Source organism: Lynx rufus, unplaced genomic scaffold, assembly GCF_022079265.1.
Source record: "Lynx rufus isolate CCGP_SWC_20201006 ecotype Redwood Valley unplaced genomic scaffold, mLynRuf1.p SCAF_4, whole genome shotgun sequence".
Taxonomy (NCBI): domain Eukaryota; kingdom Metazoa; phylum Chordata; class Mammalia; order Carnivora; family Felidae; genus Lynx; species Lynx rufus.
The window spans coordinates 63775466-63802478 of record NW_025814856.1 but is presented as its reverse complement, the minus strand read 5'-3'; the positions used below and the strand labels follow the sequence as shown (position 1 = coordinate 63802478).

General features: G+C 43.7%; 1 protein-coding gene across 1 annotated transcript in view; it reads right to left on the bottom strand.

Annotated features, from left to right (window-relative positions):
• The window catches only part of ABCA13 (ATP binding cassette subfamily A member 13), a 394379-nt gene that overhangs the window by 70816 nt on the left and 296550 nt on the right, over nucleotides 1-27013 (bottom strand). Inside the window, exons 53-55 of the mRNA XM_047096975.1 lie at nucleotides 22623-22876; nucleotides 16708-16900; nucleotides 14176-14285 (exon numbers count right to left, since the gene is read on the bottom strand). Of these exons, the coding sequence (XP_046952931.1) occupies nucleotides 14176-14285; nucleotides 16708-16900; nucleotides 22623-22876 (557 nt within the window). The remainder of the gene's footprint in view (nucleotides 1-14175; nucleotides 14286-16707; nucleotides 16901-22622; nucleotides 22877-27013) is intronic.

Here is a 27013-nt window from a genome sequence, read left to right as displayed (position 1 = left end):
AACGGGGCCAAAGAAGGAACATACTGACTATCACGGGCATCAGAGACCATGCACGATGCTGGGGACAGCTTGGTTACTATGTGGGCAGGACAGTGGACGTTAAGGGTTCACAAGGGGGACATTTTGTGGAGAGCTAATGAGCTTAGACAATTTACTAATTCTGATTCTCTGATTTTAACACTAACAGCTCACATCTGAACTTTCATACAGCTTTTCATCCAGAAAACCTGTAAGTTTGAGATTGTTTTTGACAATCTTTGGACAAAGGAAATCCAGTATGTACGTTGGTGTTCCTACCACCCTGTACCCCCAGTAGCTTAATTTTATGAAGAAAACAGGGTTCTGGGGGTGCCTGGATGGCACGTCCGATTTTGGCTCAGGTCATGATCTCACCATTCATGAGTTCAAGCCCTGCATCGGGCTCAGCACTGACGGTGTAGAGCCTGCTTGCTATTCTCTCCCCCTCTCTCTGCCCCTTCTGTGTGCTCATGCTCTCGCTCTGTCTCTCTCAAAATAAGTAAATAAGCTTTAAAAGAAAATAGGGTTCTGTGTTAGAATAACCCAAGGAAAAACACCTTCTTAATTTACAATGACCTCAACTTGGCTTTCGTACTTAAATGTCTAAGAAAGGAAGCAATTGCCCCCAATATTCCTCTTCTGTGAACATTATCCTTTAATTAACAAAATGCTTTGGGACATATCTCTTGCCAGGGGATTTTCAGAGCTTTTCTAATATCACTTTGTAATGAAACAAATAGCTAACCCAAGAGATTTAATTATACTGGCGCATGAGTATACGAATAGAGAAAAGATGTGTGTTGGTGTAGGACGAAGGTCCAGTGAGAAATAATTAGCATAATTTATGCTACTACGCGTGAGAGGTCAGCAGTTCTTTACATACTGAGAGCATTTTCCATTAAAAAGAGTAACATTCTCAGCCCCAGTGGTGCATTAGCTCTGTTGTTCTTGGGTTAGAAAGATACCCCGAATGGCAAAGACCACATCTCCGGTGATATGTTAGCAGACGTGAAACAAACACGGACAGGTAATATCTGTGCCTAACTAAGCTTCTACACTCTGAAATTAAGAACATCTCTTCACATACTATATTCGGGGTATCCCCTGCCCCCAGGAAGCTCGAGGCAGAAGGCACTGAATATCTCCTGGAAACCATCAATTACAGAGACGATCCGGACTGCACCTGCTGAAGTCAATGCTGATGCTAAATATAGACACCATCTCTTGGTCTGTGCCCTCTGCCATATCTCAGCCATACCACACAACAGACACCTCTTTCTTTTATCCAATAAGACTGCTGGACCAGACACTCTGCTCCAAGAGAGGAGAATTCAAGTAAGACTATAATTATGTGACAGAGAGACGGCTCAGGACATCGGGACGTAGAAATCCAGTGGAATATACGTCAGTCGTCAGTATGAAATGTGTGCAGGAGGACTGAACAACACTCCTGATATGATGTAAAAGTTGGAAACTCGGGTGAAATGAATGAACAGTTACACTATTATGGCTACTGTGTGTGTGTGTGTGTGTGTGTGTGTGTGTGTACAAGTGCAGAAGACACCAAAAAGTCATAGGTGATAGAGGTGATAGATGAGACATGATAGATACACATAACATATACATGTATTATAGAGGGATAGTTATAGATTATTCATAGGTATGCATACATCCATGATAAATAGATAGATGGATAGATAGGTAGATAGATAGATAGATAGATAGATAAATAGATAGATAGATGATAGATGATAGATCGATGATAGATAGATACATAGATGACAGATCGATGATAGATGATAGATATGCATATACACATGATGACAGATGATAGATAGATAGATAGATAGATAGATAGATATGGTTAGATAGGATTTTTTTTCAAAACTGGGACTACAAGAACAAAAGTCACTTTCATGTAAGATTATAGAGGATTTCCCTTCATTGTTTTCCTAACTCTGTAGTAGTAGTTTAAATTGCCATTTAATTTTAAATGGGAGAGAAACAAATTTTCAAGTAATCCCTAGTTGGTGAGGTTATGATTTAAATTACTCTAATCGGTGATTCGTGTTAGTCTAGAGAAACACAGGGCTTTTCTAGGCAATAAACGAGTTCTGTGTCCTTTTTGTAATATTGGTATTGCAGTGGTTTAAATGAAGCAAAGTAATCTGTATGTATGCTCCTGGATGCAATACCCAGAGTACTTAGGAATCTGATGGTATTATCGTCCCTAATAGTTATTGCTCACATGAATTCCACGATAAGATCACTTATTAAGACAGGAGGAAACCAAGGGTGGGAGGAGGGGAGAGAAAAGGTCTGGCCCAAGTGCCTGCATTCAAATGAAACAGGCTCCAAAAATGTTGGTCTGAAATGTGAAGAGAAATGTCTGTGTCTTAAAAAGACTTTATCTTTTTTTTTTAAGATTTTTTTAATGGTTATTTATTTCAGAGAGAGAGAGAGAGAGAGAGAGCATGCATGCACGTGTGTGTACAAGCACATGCTCAAGCAGGGGAGGGGCAGAGAGTGGGGAGGCAGAGGATCTGAAGTGGGCTCTGTGCTGACAGCAGAGAGCCCGATGTAGGGCTCGAACCCACAAACCTTGAGATCGTGACCTAAGCCAAAGTCAGACACTTTACCAACCGAGCCACCCAGGCACTCCTTAAGAGTTTTCCTGTTATTAAAATAATATTATATTATTTAATTACAATTATAAATAATATTATAAGTTATTATACATAATTTGATACTTTTAAATTTAATTTTTAATTTAATTATTAATTAATATATTAATTGTCAGTTAATTAATTAAATTATTATTAATTATTTTAAATAATTGTCTGGCAATTTAACATATGATCATAATTCAGGATTTGGAAAAGAAGGGAAGGAATAAGGAACAAAAGAAAATTATCGATAATCCCTACTGAGATACAGCTACTGTTGACCTGTCCACGTCTCTTCCAGCTCGTTCACAGGTGCCGCCATCTGTTATTTCTGTGTACGCTCTTGTGTTGTTGATGCTATTATATATTTTACATTTCTTTCACCAGCAGATAACGAGAGTAAAGAGGGAAGATTTCTTCATTCAAATACATTCCTGTCATTCGCTTTCCAGTCTTCCAACAGAGTGTTTTACACATTTGCCTGTTTAGTGTTTCACACACAGAGGTTCTTGACCGTGATAACTTCACACAGGAGAGGATATTCTATTAACGCATAGTATTTTTGTCCTGAATATGCCTTTTCCGTAAACGGTATTTATGTGTTTGTTTTGTTTTCATTTGCCTAAGTGCCAGTCTTTTATCTTTAATTTTCCCTGTAATTCTGCGTTGTATGTCACACAAAAAGCATATTTCTTTAAAAGCCAGTTGATAGTAGATCTTTAAAGGGAAGAGAAAGCCAACAGCATTTATGGCACACATATGTGTTTGCTCTGGTATCTGTCAACTTGCCTTTTAAAAAAATACCTCTTGGGGCGCCTGGGTGGCGCAGTTGGTTAAGCGTCCGACTTCAGCCAGGTCACGATCTCGCGGTCCGTGAGTTCGAGCCCCGCGTCGGGCTCTGGGCTGATGGCTCAGAGCCTGGAGCCTGTTTCCGATTCTGTGTCTCCCTCTCTCTCTGCCCCTCCCCCGTTCATGCTCTGTCTCTCTCTGTCCCAAAAATAAATAAACGTTGAAAAAAAAAATTAAAAAAAAAAATACCTCTTGCTGCTCCCTTTTATCTTATTTTATGCTCATCTCTACAGATCATAACTGAGGGGAAGGACAAAGCACGAGATTGCGAATTTTATGTATTACGAATTTTATATGAATTTAGTATTCAAACATAATTTCCCCATGGAATAATGAATGTTTATACTTCTTTTCATTAATTCTAGTTTTCCATGAGAAACATTAAGTAATGGCCTCAGGGAAATCAGGTAACATTATTACCAAGTTATAAGTGTCTTGAAATATGTGGGGTTGTGAAGTTTCTGAATAGAAAGTTAGAAATTAACTACCGTTGCCAGAAAAACTATCCACATGGATGAATCAAGGGCTACATGTCAAGTTTCCTGACCATTCTGTGTGGGCAATCTGTTTACTCTCTAAAGTGTAAATAAACGTGTCTTGCGTTTTACAAAAAAATTGCATATATAATTATATATATGCTATATATTACATCGTATAATTATATTATTATATATCATTATGTTATTACATATATTACATTATATACTATGCTATATTATATTGTTTGTAATATTGTGAATATGTTATTAATATATATTACATATGAATAGTAATTATATTAATCACACCAATATATATTATTATATTATATTACTATATAATATATATTATTAATTTTAAATTAATAATTATATTAATCAATGTATGATATATAATAAATACATATTATATGTTAATGTTTTAATATCTACTGTTTTTAATGTGTTATATGTTGTAATATGTAACATTAGATATTATATTAATTAATCAATATATAATATATAGTAAATATATTATATATATTAATGTTCTAACATATACTGTTTTTAATATATGTTATGTTATAATATATAACATTAGATATTATATTAATTCATCAATATATAATATATAGTAAATATATTGTATATATTAATGTTTTAATATATACTGTGTTTACTATATGTTATATGTTATTATATTATATTATATATATTATATTATATAATACATTATATTAATCAACATATAATATGTAGTAAATATATATTTTAATGTTTTAATATATATTGCTTTAATATGCTATATACCATAATATACATTATACATTATAATATATTATATTAATTATATTATACGCACACACATATACTTGGGCAATACATAAATATTCAGATAAGTACTAAAATGTGAGTGTGTCTATGTCCGAGAAAGCTAGAAGTTTGGCTATATACAAGCTCTTTTTGAAAGAAATATTATATATATATCTATATATAAATGTCTTATTATTATTGGGATCTGAGCGAAAGCCTTCCCAATTCCCGGAAGGATCAAGATCAAGGGCAGATAAGAGAGGTGAGCTGAAAGGAAATACACAAATATGGCTTGGGGATGGTTTGGTTTCTTCTTCGCCGTGTAAATATTTATCAGTGGACAATCACAGATCAGCGGGACCAGCACCCACCCAGCCTCCACAGTGCTGCGTGCAATTTTACGCTTACAAACTCCCCTGACACACAGACTACGTGGGGCCGGCAGCCCCAGGGCTAACCAGACCACTCCTGGACCTCACAGAGACCGTCCCTCCCTCACACCCGGGGCCGAGGGGTGACAGGGACTTCGTTCTGAGACTGCATAACTTCCCCCCCCCACCCCCGCCGGAGGTGTCCGAAGTCACACGTGCTTCCAGAAGGCCCCGGCTGGCCCCAGCCAGCACCGGCCGGCTCTGAGGCAGTGCCTTCGTCCTGCTGCCCCTCCAGGTATACAGTCATCGGCTGAATCCCAACATCAGGCGGTTTGGTAACTTCTATGTTGCAAACCTGGATTCATATCCGCTTGCCAGAAGTCTGATATCTGGCACGTTACCTAAATCTCTGCGCTTCAGTTTCCTTACGAGTTTCATCAGGATAAGGTCCTCTCCCCAAGGCTGTTACAACTATCCGGTGAGAGCAGACATGCCAAGCCCCTGACACAGTGTAATGCTTGGGGAATACTGGAGTCACAACACGTTAGAACTACTGCTCGTGGCATGTATTTTGTCTAGAGGCTGCAAACGGTCCAACTACACATCTGATGGTGTCGGGAGTGAGGCAGTATGGAAGCGCAGGGACTGTGGCAAACTGGGAAGTCTATGTTCTGACCAAGCGCGGTCCAATTCCCAAACGTATGAGCTGCGCTGGCCAAATGAGAAGACACATGGCTGTTGCCCTGCAGTCTTTCAACTCCGTGGCCACCGCCATTGTACCGGGAGCTCATGGTACTTGAAAGCAAACCACGAAGTACATTCTGTAGACATATTCTCAAGTTTGTGGACACGCCTTCGATAAACATTAATAAATTAAACAAGAAAAGGGCACTGTTTCTGATCATAGAACCTTAAAAGAGAGACAAAAGGGATCTTGAAGTAATGAATGACTGAATCAGTGTGTTCCAATTAGGTAGCAATAACTTATTGGCTTCATGGGCAGAAAGATGCATACCAGCCCTCTAAGCAGTTAAAAATTCCATTGTGTTCTAATTACCCATTTAATTCCTTGAATACCAATGTGCAATTAACATTACAAATAATCAAGGTTAAAAATATAATTAATGCAAGTGTGATTTAGTTATAATTAAACTAATTACACAGATATGTAGCATAATAAGGGACTTGCAGACCATTAAGGGGATGTAAATGTATTCTTTCTTTCAAGAATAGCTATTTGAATTTCATTTTCCAATTAGTTTACGAATGATGGGATGGGATTATGGAGGAGATAGTCAGGCTTCCAGGGATGAGAAAAATAGACCATATACTTTTTGTTTCCTTCGAAATTCTGATTCGTTTGCCCGTATGCACTGGTAAAGAGAGAAGTTGGAAAACGCACACACATACCACCTACGCAACAAAAGCACACCTTCTTTTTTCTACGATTACAGGGAAAAAACAACAGCACAGTAACTTGAGAGAGTTTCCTTTATACACATCAAATCCTTTCAGAATCGTAACCAGGACTCATACATGCCTCAAACCTTTGCTGAACTCATCAGTTCTATTTCCTGCTGTTGGCCATAATAGTTCCAAACACTGACATTTTATCATTTGACACAGACCAATATATAATTGTATTCTCTGTCCGCAGATGTGGCAATTATAACAGTTAAGAGTCAGTGCCAACAGCATGATGGGTAAGCACGTAGCAGGTGGAGTGAGACATGTTTTCAAGTGTCCAGCTTTCTTCATGTAAGTTAGGAAAGCAAATATTTCTTTTGGGGGGAGGAGGGACAAAGAGATGGAGGGGGGAGGGGGAGAGAGAGAGAGAGAGAGAGAGAGAGAGAGAGAGAGAATCTTAAGCAGGCTCCATGCTCAGCACAGAGCCCAATGTGGGGCTCGATCTCACAACCCTGGGATTGTGACCTGAGCCAAAATCAAGAGTTGGAAACTTAACCAACTGAAACACCCAGGTGCCCCAGAAGGCAAATTATTTCTTACATGAGAAGTCCATGCCTGTTAACTGGACAAGGTGGTTTTTACGGGAGATCTCAGTGCATCTTTATTCAAGCCCATGAGTTATCATTCCCAGCACACAGGTGAGGAAAACAGACCAGCGGGAAACGGGAGACGGAGGAAACCAGAGATCGTGAGAAGGAAAGGGGTAAACTAGGCACAAAGAAAAGTCTGTGAAGAATACTACATCCGTCAGAATGAAACCAGAATGACATTACCAACAACAAACAAACCCTGATTTTCCACCTCTGGGGATGACTGGAAAGCAACAGACTATCTGGAAAAGTGGGTAAATAAAAAGGGGAAAAACACAAGCATTCTTCTGCCATTTTTTTATATGAATGATACTTCTGGGTAATCACACAAAATGTGGTGAAAACAACTCCGTGTAAAATTATCCCAGCGAGTAAATGGAAACAAAGATAAGAGCTGGAATATCACTATTTGGTAGTCCCCAAGGAACGAATGCCACCAACCTAGACACGAGGCATCAAAACTGCTGATATCGACATGCTGAGCATCTGAAACTAACACAACACTATTTGTCAATTATACTTCAATAATCAGTAAATAAATACAGAGTGAGGACCGGACATGATGTGCCACTGATGAAAGTAAGTAACACTACCTCCTATGGACTCATGCCCAAGTCACCTACTGCCACTACATGATAAAGTAGTCAGAATTTTTTAATTTGAACCTGAGGCTGATTCAGCCTCTGGATCCAGCTGCACCTTGCAAGAAACAGGACAGAGAAGCATGAGAAACTTGACCATCTGTATGCAGCCAGCTCTCTCTCCAAGCCCAACAGTGCACGACCAACACGCAGATTGTAAAGAAAAGAAAAAAATGGAGATAGACCAGTAGCCTGAGAGATGTAAATGCCCTATCAAGAGTTTACAAATAAGCAAGATTAACCCGTGGTGTCTAGGGATAACCTTGGGTGATAAAGCCGCACAGAATCTTCTAGAAAGAAGAGGTAGTAATTAGACCAGGCACACAGAGGGGCTTCTGGGTTAACAGTCAAAATTCTACTAATTGGCCTGAGTCTTGGCTGCAAAGGTGTTGATTTTATAATAATACACTAAGCGACATTAAAAAAAAATCAGGGGTGCCTGGGTGGCTCAGTCGGTTGAGTGTCCCTTGCTTTTGGCGAAGGTCCTGATCCCCAGGTGTGAGATTGAGCCCAGCTTTGGACGCCACAGAGAGAGTGGAGCCTGCTTAAAATTCTTTCTCTCTCCCTCTGTCCCTCTTCCCCCTCACGCTCTCTTTCTCTCTCTCTCTCTTTCTCTCTCTCTCACATTAAAAAAAAAATCAGGCAAGGAGACACTCTTGAACAGGAGAAGGAATTAAGGGGTACTGGTCTTGTTCTCGTTCTTGAGCTAGGTACAGATTATAAAAGTGTATTCCCTTTGTAAAAATTCATTGAGATCTTCTTTTCTAGTTGTAACTTATACTTCAATAAAAAGTTTCTTAAAAAGGAATTTTTAAAAAATATTAAACCAAGAGGGGTGCCTGGCTATCTCAGTTGGTTAACCAGCCAACTCTTGACTTCAGCTCAGGTCATGATCTCACAGTTTGTGAGTTCTAACCCCACGTCGGGCTCTGGGCTGACAGCTCAGAGCCTGGAACCTGCTTCAGATTCTGTCTCTCCCTCTCTCTCTGCCCCTCCCCTGCTCATGCTCTCTCTCTCTCTGTCTCTCAATAATAAATAAATGTTAAAAAATTTAAAAAAAAATAAAAAAAAGATAAAAAGCTTCTGCACAGCAAACAAAACAAGTCAACAAAATTAAAAGGCAACTACAGAATGGGAGAAGATATTTGCAAATGACATGGCTGATAAAGGGTGAGCATCTAAAATCTACAAAGAACTTATCAAACTCACCACCCAAAAATAAATAATCCAGTTAAGAAATGGGCAGAAGACATGAATAGACGTTTTTCCAAAGAAGACATCCAGATGGCCAACAGACACAGGAAACAATGCTCAACATCACTCAACATCAGGGAAATACAAATGTGTAACAGTTTTCAAAACACTAACTCAAAATTATGTATGTTATTTAAAGGGCAGTGACAGCAATAATACCATTATTACATTTTTAGGATCGAGGAAGACCACAGACTTATTTATTTGATAACGTTAATAGAGAAAGAAGACTTTAAAAATCATTCAAATTAAAAAGTTAGAATGAGAAGGTAGGAGTTAAAATTTTAAATTAGGTAAATAGGTTTTGAAGAAAATAGAAGTTGTCAAAATTACAACAAAAATTAAGACTAGGAATAATTTAACAGGAAGGATTGAAATGAAAGTTTTCAACAACAAACTAGCTTTCCTTATGAATTGTAAATTTTAAAATCTATATAAAATTTAGCAAATAAAAGAGATTTACATCCACAACAAAAATAAGCTTACTACAGAAAGGTAAGGCCAGATCAATAATCAAGAATCTTTCATTTATGACATAAATGTGCCAAAAGAAAAAGAACTACAAAACGTGTTCATCTGCGTGAATGCAAAATAATAAATTTAAGATTTTCCTTACAGAACCTTAAATAAAATTGCAAAATAATACTCACAAAGTAAAAAATAACATCTAGAGAATTTTCAAACTGTCACAGGTGGTAACACAGAAATACAAGAACTTCAGTGAGCACCACCATTTCATATCATTTTGACAGTTCTTGGACAGTTCAACTTTGGCAGAAGAGAAGACACGGTATAAAAAGTTCAGTTCTTTCGGGGCGCCTGGGGGGCTCAATCAGTGAAAGCGTCTGACTTCGGCTCAGGTCATGTTCTCATGGCTCATGCGTTCGAGCCCCATGTCAGGCTCTGTGCTGACAGCTCGGAGCCTGGAGCCTGCTTCAGATTCTCCCTCTCTCTCTGCCCCTCCCCTGCTCGTGCTCTCTCTCACTCCCAAAAATAAATAAAACGTTTAAAACAATTTAAAAAAAAAAAAGTTCAGTTCTTTCCAAATTAATCTGTAAATGCAACATAAAATCAGTTAAAATCCCAGTGGAAGTTGTGGACACAATGCCTTACACTTCTTTCCTCCACCCAAAAAATGATGACTGGATTTCACTTGGTTCATTCATTGCTATGTAATCAGTGTCTTGAAAAGAAAAACCCACGCAAACGTCTCTGCTCATCAGAGACAAGAGAATGCTAAAACAGATCTCAAGCCATTGCCTGCTGGGTTCCGGAACAGAGTTTCAAGCCACTGCCTGCTGGGTTCCGGATCTGAGTTACATAAAGCAGCTGGGAGTCTGACCCCTGCAAGGTAACGGGGACCAAAAACGCTCCTGTGTGATGACGGGGGACCAGAACCACGTCCAGTAAGATACCTGGGTCTACAGCACAGCCCCACCACTCCTGAGGAGGCTGAGAGAAGCAGCCTGGAGTTTAGGGTACCAGAAGGCCCCCCTCACCCTCCAGCAGGCCCAGACCAAGCAGTGCAGTGACCAGAAATGCATTTTCCCCCATCGTTGCAGGATGGGACCCCAAAGCTGTCAACGTAGGGCCTGGCTCTGCACTGGAGACCCAGAGAATCAGGAGTGGAAGGTAGCACGGAATGGACAGACACAAGCTGACACACAGGAAAGGAGAGAGCAAAAGCAAACACACAAACTCACTTCTGAGGTCAGCGAGCAAAGCCCGAAGTTGTGAGAAAAACCTAACAAGAAGAAAATCGAAAAAACAAAGCAATTAAAGAGACTAAATACTTCCTGATGGAGACACATTCATCTGGGGAATAGATCTAAAAAAGATGTGCAAGGACTCTATAAATTGCAAAATATAATTAAATATTTTTAAATGAACTGAATAAATGCCTACAGATACCATCGTCACGGAAAAGGCAGAGAAAATTTCAGCAAGAACTCAATTTCCCCAAATTATCGTATAAATGTGATGCGATCTCAATCAAAATGTCAATATTGGGACATTTTTATAGAGGGTGGTAAGACGATCCTGAAAAATAATATGTAATAAAGGTCCCAAAAGAGTTACAACAATTCTGAAAGTCAAGAACTCGGAAGAGACAGGCAGAGCAGCTGAGCACCAGACGTGTTTCCAACTGATGGACAAAAAGACACCTCGTTGAGAAAACGGCATTAAGCCAATTGGAATTCAGGATAAAAAAAAAATCAAATTACAGTAAAATCTTGGATTGTGAGTAACCTGTTCTGCGAGTGTTCCGCAAGACAAGCTAACATTTCTAACAAATTTTAAGTGGCTACACGAGCGATGTCTTGCAATACGAGTCGTACGTGACACCAAATGTCACATGATCACAACTGAGCCAAGGACTCTTGAAATACGCTTTGATATACAAGTGCTTTGGATTACAAGCACGTTCCGGGAACAAATTATGCTCACAAACCAAGGTTTTATTGTGTATTTCTACCATACAGTGGATCTAAATATAAGCTCCATATAAATTAACGACATGAGGGGCACCTGGGTGGCTCAGTCAGTTAAGCATCTGACTTCGGCTCAAGCCAGTATCTCATGGTCCAGGAGTTTGGGCCCTGCATTGGGCCCTGTGCTGACAGCTCCGAGCCTGGAGCCTGCTTCAACTTCTGTGTCTCCCTTTCTCTTCACCCCTCCCCCGCTCGCACTCGGTTTCTATCTCAAAAATAAATAAACACACACAAAAAATCTAAGACGTGAATTTTAAGCTTTATGACCTCAGAATGAGGACAATCTCTTAAGATTCAAAGAACAAGAAATAACAAAGGAAAAAAATTGATAAATTGGCTCCATCATCACTGCAAATTTCTACACACAGAAACTTTTAAAACAAAGTTAAAATACAAGGTATTTATTCAAACACATAAAACAGGCAAAAGATTAGTTCCCAGTTGAAAGTATGGAAAACCTTTATGTTGACGAGTAACAAAAAGACAGACAACCTTAAAGAGAAAAGGACAAAGGCCTTGACAGGCAATTGGCAGAAAGGAAACCCACCTTACAAATAAACGTGGGAAAAGCATTCAAGTTCATGAATGATGAAAAAAGTGCAAATTAACAATGAGATTTCGTGCCCACCAGATTTGCAAAAAAATTAAAACAATAACAATTATTGAGTGGGATTAAGAAATGCTCCTGGAATAATATAAATGAAGTATACCAAATGATCTTTATATTCTTGTCTGATTTTAAGATATGCATCCCTTGGGGCACCTGGGTGGCTTGACCAGTTAAACATCTGAGTCTTGATTTCAGCTCAGGGCATGATCTTATAGTTCATGGGTTCGAGCCCCGCCTCGGGCTCCGGGCTAACAGCCTACTTGGGTTTCTCTCTCCCTCTCTCTCTCTGCCCCTCCCTCACTCACGTGTGCCCTCTCTCTGTCTCTCTCGAAATAAACTTAAAAAAAAATAAATAAAAAGGTAAAATAAATAAAATATGCATCACTTCACACAAATACCACATTTAACCACGCACACTTCACACGCAAGTAACAGATAAAATGAACACATAGTTCATCTGTATAGAACACACAGATATGAATGTATGTTTAAATCATACTAGTAGGAGACAGTAACACTGCATTTTAGGAGTACAAGATCTTTTCCTTTCCGGGTGCCTGGCACATCATACAATGACAATATGTATTTATCAATGCAAAGAATTAGCTAATAAATGGGTGATTTCATATTTTCAAACAATTTTCTTCAATAGTCTATTTGAACCTATACATAAAAACCTCACGGGACGCCTGGGTGGCTCAGTCGGCTAAGCATCCGACTTGGGCTCAGGTCGTGATCTCGTGGTCCGTGGGTTTGAGCCCCTGCGTCTGAGAGCTCAGAGCCTGGAGCTGCTTCCCATTCTGTGTCTCCCTCTCTCTCTGCCCACCCCCCACCCCCGCGCGCTCTGTCTCATTCTCAAAAATAAACATTTAAAAAAATAACTAAAAAAAAATTTAAAAACCTCGAGCACATTGTTTCCCAGTGGGCTTAGGAGTGACTGTTACCCCCAAGCAGACAGACTGAAATCAACTATTTATATAAGGACCTTCCGAGGAGGTACAGCAAGGCACATGGTTGTCCTTACGAGTTGAGCCACAGACGTCTGAAATCTATTATCAAAGCTACCAGGGTGCAATGAATTTGCTGCCGTAGAAACAGCTGTACGATTGCAGGTGGGAGAGGAGTGCAGGGGGGGGCAGGGCTGCTCCGGGACGGACTCAGCAGAGGAAAAGCCAAGTAGCCAATCCAGCCTCTGGAGAGGTTAACAACAAGGCGCCTCTACTTTTTAGGAGAGAAAAAACCCAGGAACAGTCCTGATCGAGCAGGGACGGGGAAGACAGAGTCCCTGCCGACTGGATGGCCACGTCTCTAAAGGCGCCCACATGCCCACAGATGTTCCCAGGTGGGCACCACAGCTTGGAAGGAACCAGAGGACGGGGTGACGCATACCCTAAAAGGCCGTGTTAGGAGTGGCACGCGGGGATAATGCTCTGTGTTGAGGGTTGCCCACAGGGCCCGGATGGGACCAGCCGGCTTCGGGCAGGCTCCAGCGGGGAGAACACCCAGCATCCTCCGTGGTATGGGCAGCAAGGGGCATGGAGGTCTTCCCTGATCCCCTGGATGCCACCATCTGGATTCATATGTTCGCTCTCCCCCACCCGAAGCCATCAGGTCATCCACTGGAAAGAGGGGGTCTGGGTGGCCCAAGATGGAAACCACGCAGTCCCCTCTGGCCACCTCTGCACGGGCGGGGGCGTCTGAAGCTGGATCTGCTGGTAAAGCAATTAGAGCCAGCGCCCCCCTCGTGTCCTGCCCACTCAGCAGCCAGCGGCCCAACACCTCCACCCCATCGGGCACCACGGCAGAGATCAGCCTTAGCTGCTTTGGCCAATATGCCCTTGACCCTCTGGCCGCTCTTCCCTTTCACCGGGAGGGGCACGTGGAGCTCGGTTCCAGGGCCCCTCATTCTGTGCACACCCAGTAAGAAAGACCACGTCTGGATTTACCCTGTGGGAGTCCTGGCGACCACGTGTCCTGAGGTCGGAGGGGTGTCTCCATTCAGCATCTTGAACGTGGTGCTCTTCCCGGCCCCGTTCACCCCCAGGAGCCCAAAGCACTGTCGGGAGGGAACGAGAAAGGGAAAAAACTTCTGAATTACAGCAGACGGCCTTGACTTTCACGACTTCAAGCCGGCTCGGAGCTGGCGTTTCTGCGCCTCGATACCTGCAGACCCTGGACATCACCTGGTTGTATCGAGCACTCTGCATATGGCAACGCACTCTGGAAATTCTACTGGCGGCCAAGCAGAGTAACCATTTCAACGATCACTGGGGACCAGTAAATGCGTGTAAGCAACACCCCGGAAGACAGAGTAAAGGCAGCTACCTGGGACTGTGCGGAGACCTCCCGTCCCCTCAAGGTCCTAACTGTGTCCGTCTGGGGAGGACCACGGTTTTTGGAAGCCACGTCATTATAATCATTACGCCCTTGACTCCACCGCACAAAGTACTCCTCCCTCCCCCGCCTCTTCTCCCCGCCCCCAATTCAGATCTAGGCTGATCCTGACATTAGTTAAGACAGACGTTAGTTTTAAACTCTGACACTCAGCACCAAGTCAACGTCTTTCGTGGTTTGGGGGTTCACTGTTGTCTTGTATTCCCTGGGAAAAACGGCCCTTTTGCTGTCTTCTCCAGACCTGGTCTGACCTCGTAACGCAGCATGTTCTCAGCTGGAGGTTCTAGGATACAGACGGTCTGTGTGGCTCTTACAATGTCCCCCCAAGACCTCTCTGTTGCTTATGGCAAAAGCTGGCTCTCTGTCTACTAACCCCGGCTGACCTGGCTCCTTGAATCTTGGCAAAGTGCCCGTCCTGGGCTTCCTGGCGCTGTGCCCTACCTAAGCACAGGACCCTACTTGGGGGCTCCGGACGACAGCTGCTCATCTGAACTGCCACCTGCTTTAATATCCATGCCTTCCCATCCCACTGGGTCTCCCGCACCATCTGACACGGGGTCCAGCTGCCATTTCTGGACCTGCAGCTCCAAGGCAGTGCCACTCAGGTGCCGTCACCCTCATCCTGCCAGGGGCAGCACGGCCGCTGCTACATAACACGCTGTGTTCACGGCCCTCCGTTTCCTACCCGGTTATGAATTCCTAGAGGGACAGGGACATATCTCAGTCATCTCCACCTCATCTACCGGCTCTCACAAAGCACTTTACGTCATAGCATTTAAACCCGCCACGTTCATAAAAAGTCCATCAAGCAAGTTCATCACACAGGGGTGCCTGGGTGGCTCAGTCGGTTAAGAGTCTGACTTTGGCTCAGGTCATAATCTCACGGATCGTGGGTTCGAGCCCCGCATCGGGCTCTGTGCTGACAGCTCAGAGCCTGGAGCCGGCTTCCGATTCTGTGTCTCCCTCTCTCTCTGCCCCTCCCCTGCTCATGCTCTGTCTCTCTCTCTCTCTCTCTCTCTCTCTCTCCGTCAAAAATAAACATTAAAAGGAAAAAAAAAAAAGCTGAGCAATCAGAACTGCAATATACGTGGCATCTGGGATCATCTCAGAGCATCTCCCTTACAAAGCGTTCCAAGTTTTTCTAGTACCCTTCGGCTTAAAACTACCATGGACAGGTAGCGGCCACACTGAAGTGGATTTTTGAAGCAAAGTTAAAAAAATAGTTCGATACGACACCACAGGTTGCATAGTGAGTCTCTGAGTTCCATGGCAAATAGCAACCACGAAAACACTCCTTCCTTAGTGTGCTGTCCTCTGCAGCCACAAACCACAGTGCAGCTCGTGAGGCCGTTCCTAGATCGGTTTACATCGGTCCCCGGGCTTCCCTTCACCTCGGAACGCCGCTCTCTGCTCACAGCACAGCCTCACTGTCGCTCAGGGAACCGTGTAACCTACTTGGAATGCCTCAGGAGCTTGTAACAATATGAGTGCAAGGAACCTCATGTTTTTAACAGTTAATTAAAGGTAATCATTTTCAGACTTGGTATCTTTTTATGCAATTAAGCACAGATCAGGAACAATTTGCATGGCTTCTATCGCTTCTGATTAAACATTCCTGCTAGGATTAATGCCATCCCATGAAAAGCAATTCTGAGCTATTGCTTTGGTGTGACTGTTCTTTTGCCTTTCCCGAAGAGCATTTTGCTAGGTGGGCTTAATTGGCCATTTAAAAAGTACTGACGTCCCAGGAAGAGTTAGAACAGGTCCCCTTAATGAGTTGGGTTGAGAAAATATTGGCACTCCATAAAATGTCAACCTGCAGCCCAAATAGCGATTAAAACTCAACCACGTGAAATTTTTAAAATTATGAAACCGAATAAATGCCATCACCAACAAAGTTTCCCCAGGGAAAGAGCCAATAGACTCTCCACTTAGATTCTGTGTCTACTGAGTTTTGTAGAAATTCCAGACATGCGAAGACTTTCAGCTCTGACCTCAGCTATTCTAAGCACAACACAGCAGAATCCACAGTTTGGAGATACACGGGTTTGTAACAGAAAGGGGTACGATTAGATGGCACCTACCTCTCCTCTTCGTATGCCCACGCTGATATCTTGCACAGCGGTGGTCTTCTTGAAGAAGCCTCCATAGCTTTTACTAAGGTTGCATAACACGAGAAGGTCTTCACTGGTCTTTCCTTTCAACACTCGTATCTGCTCTCGTTCCACATCTATATCCTTGGAAAACGTGACCGTGCCTTGGATGGCAGCGTGACCTCTGGGAACATAAAGTGAAGAGCTCATTCATGTTTGGGAACAGGAACTCGAAGAGTCCAAGAGAGGGAGGGCGAGGAAGGTCAGACACTTGTCAACACAGAAGATGCGGTCTTGGGAGGCACTTGGGTGGCTTAGAGGGTGAAACATCTGACTTCGGCTCAGGTTGTGATCTTACAGTTGATGGGTTCAAGCCCCGCATCAGGCTCTGGGCTGACAGCTCAGAGCCTGAAGCCTACTTTGGATTCCGTGTCTCCCTCTCTCTCTGCCCCTCCCCTGCTCATGTTCTGTCTCTCTCTGTCTCTCAATAATAAATAAACGTTAAAAAAATTCTTTTAATAAAAAAAAAAGAAGAAGAAGAAGATGTGGCCCTGAGACAGCACTATCAGCTTTGAGCACACGCCCCATTTCTGCCATCGGGTTTAATGACAACAAACAAGAGTCCACGTTTATCTCCTAACGCGAAGGAAATGCATGGTGTTCCGAAAAGACAGCAAAGTGGATGTTTGCCCAACTAGGGCTGGTTTTCAATTTTACAGCTAAGAAAGTTATGCCAGACTTTCGTGCGAGGGGGAGGAAGAATTTATCACAAGACTGTCACGAGGAGTCATCTAAGTACTGTCGGCAAACAGGTCACTTAAATAAAGTCGGCGTTTCCAGAACAGCCCAAAAGCTACAGTTACGTGGTTCAGGCTGGATGGTGTAAGCGGACTGTCACACAAGGGATTTAGTGAGTGTCGGATGAACACGAATTTAATTTTCAACTCTAATTTCTTTGTTTCAGATCGGAGCTGCTCGGTTTTCAATCTTTCTTATGATTCTCCACCTGGCACATTTTAACTTTAAAGTAAACTTCAGCTTCCCCTGTACACCATAACATGCCAACGTGTTTTGATCGTTAAATGGGTTAAATGGGTTCTGGTACGTTAAATGAGTTCAGGAGGGAGAAGGGCACACAGGGTCTCTGTACTAATTCTGCAGTTTCCTGGGAGTCCTAACCTATTTTAAGATAAAAAGGCATATAACATAAAATGCCCACCGCCAGGTTCCAGTGCCCCTGTATTATTATTATTTTTTAAGCTTATTTACTTATTTTGGGAGGAGGGTGAGTGAGAGTGGGCTGGGACAGAGAGATAGAGGGAGAGGGAGAATCCCACACAGGCTCCACCTGTCAGCACACGGCCCCATGTGGGGCTCGAGCCCATGAACCGTGAGATCGTGACCTGAGCTGAACTCAAGGGCTGGACGCTTAACTGACTGAGCCACCCAGGCCCCTGCTCTCTATTACTTTTTCTGTGCCTGACATCACCATTGAACAAAGATAGAATTTATTCAACACACAACCTCGATGATGAGAGAACACAGGTAACTACTTGGAATTATGTGTTATAGGACACCATCCACAGAACATGCAAAAGCACGAGAAACAAATCAAAAACAAAAACAATGGCAAGTTACAGAAATCACTACTCCAAGATCATCGTATCAGCGCAGGAATGCTTCTGGAATGCTTGTCTTCCGTATTGTGAACAAGGATTACACAGTGGAGTTGAAATGCATAAGCTCGTGTGTGAAATTAATGTATTTTAATTAGCAAAACGTAATGGCTTTTTATTTGTTTGGGGAGAGAGAATGCAAGGTAGTGGGGTGGTGGGGGGAGATGGAGCAGAGAAAAGAGAATCCCAGGGAGGCTCTGCAGTGTCAGCTTGGAGCCTGATGCGGGGCTCGAACTCATGAACTGTGATACCATGACCTGAGCCAAAATCAAGAGTCGGACACTCAGCCAACTGAGCCACCCAGATGCCACAGAACATAATGGTTTCTAATGTGTTAAAACAAAACAAAACAAGAAGGGCGTTTACGTACAGAGTGGCTAATGACTTTGGAGAGGCTGATGTGCTCTGTGGGGGGAAGGGAACAATGGTGTGTTCAACGTGTGAAAGTTCACCCCATGTCACACTTTTCTGTTGGGGGGTCACTTCCCCCTTTGCTGGTTGCAGGTGTGACTTTGGACCTTCCAGTGCACCTGGCCCTTCCGGCACCCTTTCCTGACTCAACGAGGTGAGACTGAGACCCTTCTTCCTCCCTGTTTCCAAGACCCATTCCCAAGTTCTCCCATCAGCAGCTCTGAGCCAGGAATTACCTGGAAAGCTGTACAGGTATCTCCTCGATGCATCCCCAGAGTTTTTGATCTCAGGGTTGTGGGGGGAGTGTAGGGGCGGGAAAGTGTATTTGTTTACATGTCAGGTCATTGTAACAGACGCAGGACAATGGCTCGGAGTCACTTCCCGTTGGTCACCTCACAACCCAACATGCAGTGCATCCTTAACTGTGCTCAGAAAACTTAGGGCTGAGGAGGAATATGCATGGGCACCAGAGAGTCGGCAGAGAAATGCTGTCCTGGGGCCCGTGCCCGCTCCCTCCCAGCCAGCAAAGGCACAGACAGCAAAGCCCAGCTCCAGACCGGAGAGAGAGTGTAGGCAAGAAGGTGTCTGGAGGCACTGGGCCTGACCGGGACTCCACCAGGGCTCAGGTCCTAGTGGAGGCCTGGGCTCTGAGCACACGGCCGAAGGTCAGCAGCAGGCTGCGGTTCAAGGTCAGCACAGCCTAGGACAGACAGCAAGGAGGTAGGCTCGCTTGCTCATCTGTCAGGACCAGCATCGGGTGCTGGTCATGGACACGCCGCTGAGCAGGGGCGGGGGACCAGCACCGACCGTGCCAGGGTCAGGGGGCAGGGTCCTCCTGTTCTCTTCCACGATCCAGCTAGAGCACCAGACTTCCCACACCAAGGAACTGACAGGCAGGCAGAGCAGAGGAACACGTAAACGCTGTAAAAAGACACTGTGGTCCCGGCAGAGAAAGACAGGTTGGAAGGCATCAGGCCAGCCCTGGGAGGTGGGTGCTGGAGGTGAGAGAGGTCAGTCCTGCCAGAGACCCCGACTGGGCAGGTGACCAGAGGCAAACGCCACCCACGGGTGTAGAGCGAGGGTCACGGAAAGCTTTACGGAGCACGAGCAGGGCAACTTGAGGGGGCCTGGCTAAGAACCTTGGATTTTCTCCTTTAGGCAATGATTAGTGACCCGACTAGATGCGGATTTAGAAAAACAAATTAATTTGGTGGGATGGTCACTGTAGTAGCCATCCGTAAGGAGTGGTAGGCAGCGAGCGTCTCCATCAGATTGAATTTCAGTGCCCTGTGGCCTCCCCGCTGACAAAGAGCAGTAAATACCGACTATTTACTGTGGATAGCACAGACATTATTCTAAAATATGGTTTAACTTATGCTCCGCAGAGGAATACGGGAAGACTTCTCTTTGAAAAAGAAATCTTTTGGGGGGCCTGGGTGGCTGAGTCGTTTAAACATCTTGACTGTTGGTTTCAGCTGGGGTCATGATCTCACAGTTTGTGAGTTCAAGACCCACGTGGGGCTCCACTCTGAGAGCTCGGTGCCTCCTTGGGATACCCTTTATCCCTCTCTCTCTCTGCCCCTCCCTGGCTTGCTCTCTCTCTCTTTCACAAAGTAAATAAGTAAAAAATAAAATAAATGGAATGGAATGAAATAGAATAGAATAGAATAGAATAGAATAGAATAGAATAGAACAGAACAGAAAAGTCTTTTGATGCTACTGGAAACTGGGGCACCCTGAAATCCATCCAAGGAGATTCTACAATTTAGGTTTCAAAACAATTAAACTCACGAGGGCCAATCACGGAACCAATTATGCTGGAAAAGCACTCAGAATTCTCTTCAAATTCAGTCAGATACTGGAAATCCATGGACCCCAGAGTGAAAGTGCCCAGTTCAAGACAGACTTTAGGATTTGTATTCAAAGCGGTTAACTGCTTTAGCAGATTGGAAGGAATTATAAAGGAAGCGTGCCTTGAGAGGATGGACGGGAAAAAGTCTATAAAGTCTTCACCACAAAATATTAGTAACATGCCCGTGATCCTCAACAGGTTCTCTCCAGGGACATGGTCCTCATTAGTAATTTCTCCGTGAAGGATCCCTCTCACAGTTGAATCTAGAGAGAAACGCACAGCTCCTGGAAAGAGCGAGTCAGTGGACGCGGGCCACATGGGTCACAGAGGGAGAGGCACGTCACTGTGAGGCCGACCCAGGAAAGCACATTTGCTCGGCAGCCATCGAAAATGTGCTACCTGGCAATATTCTAGACATCTTGGCAAAGCCACTTAAATCCCACTTAGAATAACAGAGACGTGTGTGTGTACATAATTGTGTGTCTATGTAAGTAGACACATCAACGTAAACGTAAGTTCTATATTATTATGGGTTCATATATGGGGTATATGTAAATTTAAGAACTATTAGGGGTGCCTGAGTGGCTCAGTCGGCTATGCGTCCAACTTCAGTTCAGGTCATGAGCTCATGGTTCATGAGTTCGAGCCCCGCGTCGGGCTGTGCTGACAGTTCGGAGCCTGGAACCTGCTTTAGAGTCTGTGTCTCCCTCTCTCTCTGCCCCTATCCCCACTCTCTGTCTCTGTCTCAAAAATAAATCAACAGTAAAAAAAAATTTTTTTTTAATGAGTTGTTATGGTACCAACGAAATTCACCCGACATGTTGGGAAATTGAGCGCTTTCCATAGGGGAAAATGAAACCATTGGAACGATCCCCTCACAGGTTGGTGTTTTATCTTTTGACGTTCTCCTTCCTAGGGTTCGTGACTCACAGCGATCAAAAAAGAAAAGAAGATGGCAATGCAAGCTGGTGCAGCCACTCTAGAAAACAGTATGGAGGTTCCTCAAAAAACTAAAACTAGAACCACCCTAACCAGCAATGGCACTACCAGGCATTTATCCATGGGATACAGGTGTGCTGTTTCAAAGGGACATATGTGCCCCCATGTTTATAGCAGCACTATCAACAATAGCCAAAGTATGGATATGTATATGTATATGTATACGTATATACATATATATGTATGTATATACATAGATACGTGTACATATATATATGTATACATACATACATATGTGTATACATACACATATATACATATGTATGTATATATACATATATACATATGTATATATACATATGCATGTATATACATATGTATATATACATATACATATGTATGTGTATATATATACCATACATATATATGTGTATATACACACACACACACACACACACACACACACACAATGGAGTATTACTCGACAATCAAAAAGAATAAAATCTTGCTATTTGCAACTACGTGGATGGAACTGGAGGGTATTATGCTAAGTGAAATGAGTCAGTCAGAGAAAGACAAATATCATACGACTGTACCCATAGGAGACAAAAGAGATGAACATAAGGGAAGGGAAACGAAAATAATATAAAAACAGGAAGGGAGACAAAACTGAAGAGACTCATAAATATGGAAAACAAACTGAGGGTTACTGGAGGGATTGTGGGAGGGGGAGCTGGGCTAAATGGGTAAGGGGCATTAAGGAACCTACTGCTGGAATCATCGTTGCACTAGATGCTAACTAATTTGGATGTAAATTTTAAAAAATAAAAAATAAAATTAAAAAAAACTAAAAAAGAAAAGGAAAGAAGAGAAAAAAAACCCGACAAAAAATCACAATCTTCACTCATTATAACTGCGTGTAGCACTGACGGGACTCATTTCTCATCTTGCAATCTCCAAGATGGAGCTCTCTCTCCCTCTTCGGTCAAAGGTCAGTGCCCTCTCAGGCTGAGCCCCGCGGGACGTACCGTGGCCGCTGCAGAAGGTCCCAGTGCAGCAGAACCCTCAGGATGAGAAGCACGGTGCCTTGTGAGGCCAACTGCACGAAGGTCCAGCCCAGGAAGTTCATCTCAAAGGGGCTCACGTAGGAATCGACGCCGAAGCTGTGGGTCAGGTCGTACTTGATCTGGTTGTAGCAGAGTTCGATCAGCCCCTGCCCCAGGCAGAACTGAGGAAATACGGTGAAAACCCACTTGAGGACGTCATAGATGTTCTGCAGACTCTGTGTAGAGAAAGAAAGAGACATCAGACTGACAGCTCTTGAAACCCTCCGTGTCTCCCTGGCCGTCCCATGTGCCAGGTCCCCCTTGCCCCAGCCACTCAGTGACACGCGCGGGTGGCTATGGAACCAGAGAGAATGATCCTCAAGCCTCAGGTCTAGTGGTATTGCATTGCCCAGGGGTGGACGTGCGTGGGAGCCTAAACCTACTTCCTCCTTCCGAGTTATCCTTCTGGAATAGGCAGGTCTATCCTAAGCCTGTACCTCAGATGTACTTTGGAAGCACATAATTTGTCTGCTTCACAGGCTCATGGGTGGAGAGGAAGTCCATCTGATGATGCATCACGAAGTCTTGCCCCCACCCAATTTAGGGGAGACCTCAGAGAAGACTTCGGAGCTGAAGCTAGAGTAAGTGAAGACTCTGGGGGCTGCTACCATGGCATGGATGTACGTTTCCTGTGAGACAGACATGGACTTGCGGGGCCTGTGGTGAAAGGTTATATATAGACTGAATGTTTGTGCCCCTCAAGTTCATGGTTCCAGCCCTGATCCCCAGCATGATGGTATTAGGAGGCTGGACCTTAGGGAGGTGATTCAGGTTGGACGAGGTCATGAAAACAGAACCCCCACGATGGGATCAGTGCCCTCGTAGGAAGAGAAAGATACACCAGCATTTCCCGTCTCTGCTGTGCGGGGACGCGGCTGGGAGAAGGTCGTCTGCAAGGCAGGAAGTGGGTCCTAACCAAGACCTGATTCTACAGGCAGCTTGATCTCTGATGCCCAGTCTCCAGAATGGTGAGAAGTAAGTATCTGTTGTTCAAGCCACCCAGCCTGTGGCAGGTGTTATAGGTGACATTCCCAGTCACAGGCAACATGAGTGTTCAAACGGGTGGATAATACTGGGAGTTGTCGCTGGGAACATGTTAATCACACGTAAAATGCCTCCTTCAAACTTAGCGTAAGTAAATGTTAAACATATGTAGTTGTCAGGGTGCCTGGGTGGCTCAGTCAGTTAAGCGTCTGACTCTAGGTCATGATCTCACAGTTCGTGGGTTCGAGCCCCTCATCGGGCTCTGTGTTGACAGTGCGGAGCCTGCTTAGGATTCTCTCTCTCCCTCTCTCTGCCCCTCCCTGACTCGTGTTGTCTCTGTCTCTCTCAAAATAAATAAGTAAAAACTCTAATATATACATATAGTTGTCTTTCTTAAGTGTTGTTTCAAGGACAAAGACGAATAAAAGAACAGAAGGAAACATCACATAGATGATTGCAAAGAAAAGAAAAAACAACATAGGACAGGCTGCATACTTGAACAATACCATTTTCAAATTAAATGTATACATATGGGGGCGCCTGGGTGGCTCAGTCGGTTAAGCGGCTGACTTCAGCTCAGGTCATCTTGTGGTTCGTGGGTTTGAGCCCCCGTGTCGAGTTCTGTGCTGACAGCTCAGAGCCTGGAGCCTGCTTCGGATTCTGTGTCTCCCTCTCTCTCTGCCCCTCCCCCGCTCACGCTCTGTCTCTGTCTCTCAAAAATAAACATTAAAAATTTGTTTTTAAATGTATACATACAAATGTATGTATCTGCCATAAAATTTACTATTTTTCTTACCCGGTGGTATCTTATGAATGTGAGCTCTATTCCATAATTGAGGTTAGAATTGTCAGAGTGTTAATCATCGTCCATTAGGACTTCCTGGTAAGTACCACGTACTGGAAGCTTGATGGAACATCACTGCAGTCCATTCCCTCCATAAACGTACAAAGTCCTGACTGGTAGACCCAGTTACCACTGAGGAAACACGCTCAAGGGGCTGATGAATGTGTTTAAGCCACATCGTGGTAGGCCCAGGATTTGACCCTGATCTTTCTGGCCCGAAGCATAAAATCTCTCCACCAAGGAATTTAGCCTTGAGAAAATTCACTGCAAAGTGGTCTTTTCAGCTGACTTTTAAAGACGGGGGTAGCTAAGCACGTAACCCAGGAAGACCACATTAACCGCCTGCCAGACAAAGCTATGGAAACACAATCAAGAATTAAGGCTCAAGAATTATGGGTTCAATGTCACTGTCTCTTTATGGTCAAATTCAAAAACTGATCTGAACAGTAATATTTTATAAGGGTGCAAAGTCATCATACTGTATACACTATAATACACAGCAGGGGGCATACCATATCACCATTAAAGTTTACAAAATCATCAATTGTCTATTTCATCCTGGACAATGTCCAGTTTTCCCTTATGATGAAAACTGACAGCCGGACTTGTATAAATGTAGTCTTAAATAATGTGATTTGGTGGGGCGCCTGAGTGGCTCAGTCGGTTGAGCATCTGACTTCGGCTCAGGTCATGATCTCACGGTTCATGAGTTCGAGCCCCGTGTCGGGCTCCGTGCTGACAGCTCGGAGCCTGGAGCCTCTTCGGATCCTGTGTCTCCCTCTCTCTGCCCCTCCCCTACTCATGCTCTGTCTCTATCTCTCAAAAAATTAATAAAGATTAAAAAAATATTTTTTAAATTATGTCATTTGGGAGCAATAGAAAATTCAAGAAAGGGGCATGAATTGTTTTATTATGGCTTATTGTCTTTTGCATACAGACACGGGAAAGTCATGAAAACTTCATCCACTTGTCCCTTAGCTCTTGTCTTGACTTCCTACCACTCCTTATAGATTTCAACTAGTCCTACTGGGACTTATTAATCCCAGTTTTCATAAAACTGTGTCCCTGAATCAAACAATGTACCACATGAAAGGATTTTCTCTCACTGGTTATAATGTAGAAACAGTAGAATACTACAGTTTCTGACTCAGGAACTGGTAACTAAGGAAGCCTCATATTTAAAAAGAAATAAGTTTATTTATTTATTTTGAGAGAGAGACAGAGGGACAGGGAGAGAGGGAGAGAAAGAGAGTCACTGCATTGTCAGCACAGAGCCCGACATGGGACTCGAACTCACCAACCGTGAGATCATGACCTGAGTCGAAGTCGGACGCTCAACCAGCTGAGCCCCCCAGGGGCCCCAAGGAAGCCACACATTAACGATGAGGACTTCACATCTGCCTTAAGGAATTCACAGTTGTGCCAACAAGAACAAAGCTGTTGGTGGTGCACAGATGCTGAACTGAACTGACAGATAAGCCACATATATGACGGGAGACAGCTGCCCAAATTCAGGGAATAACAATCCATACGTGTCTTATTTAAGGTAACTGCAAACTGATGGAGTGCGCAAAGAAATAAGTTACTGAAACTCTGAGTTTTTCCTCCGCTGACCTCCCTCCCCCGAAACACAGAGATTCTCCCCAGCGGGAAAGGAAGCTGTTTGAGATTGTGAGTTAGACTCAAAATGCATTTTCTATAGAGATCAGCTCGGGGCACCTGGTGGGCTCGGTCAGTTAAGGGTCCGACTTCGGCTCAGGTCATGATCTCACAGTTGGTGAGTTCGAGCCCCGTGTCAGGCTCTGTGCTGACAGCTCGGAGCCTGGAGCCTGCTTCGGATTCTGTGTCTCCCTGTCTCTCTGCCCCTCCTTCACTCTCTCCCTCTCTCTCTCAAAACTGAAAACCCATTTAAAATTAAAAAAAAAAAATCAGCTTAAAAACTGTGATTTGGTAAAAATTACAACACCCCGATTAACATCACAGTTTAGAGGCACGATGGTTAATACAACCTGGTTCACTGCCTCGTAAGGACAATCTGAGAACCCAGTCAGCTCTGATTGATTCTATAAGAACATAAGTATTGCTCTGACGCTTACAAGTGAGTATTTGAAATCACCCCTTTATGATGTTGGTTTTCTTAGGTAAATAATATCCAAATAGAGCGCAAAGGGAATGAACGACCTTGGCAACACAGTAAAATCTCTCTTACTATTTGTTAATGATCGAGCGTGGCCCACTGTCCTGCAAACAACCTGTTGCGCACTGATCTCTCTCCACATCAGCGATGCTGTTTATAACCGGAGCTGACCTCTGTGCTGGAAGGTCACGGACACAAAGGCTCCCGACTCGTTTCCTCTCTGGGTCCAGATGATCTCGCCTCCTCCCCTCTCTTCCTGTGATCCTGTCCCCTAGGGTTCACCCTTCCCACCAGCAGGAGTGTCTCCCGAGTCCACTTTCTTTCCCACCTGACAGCTCCCGAGGACCC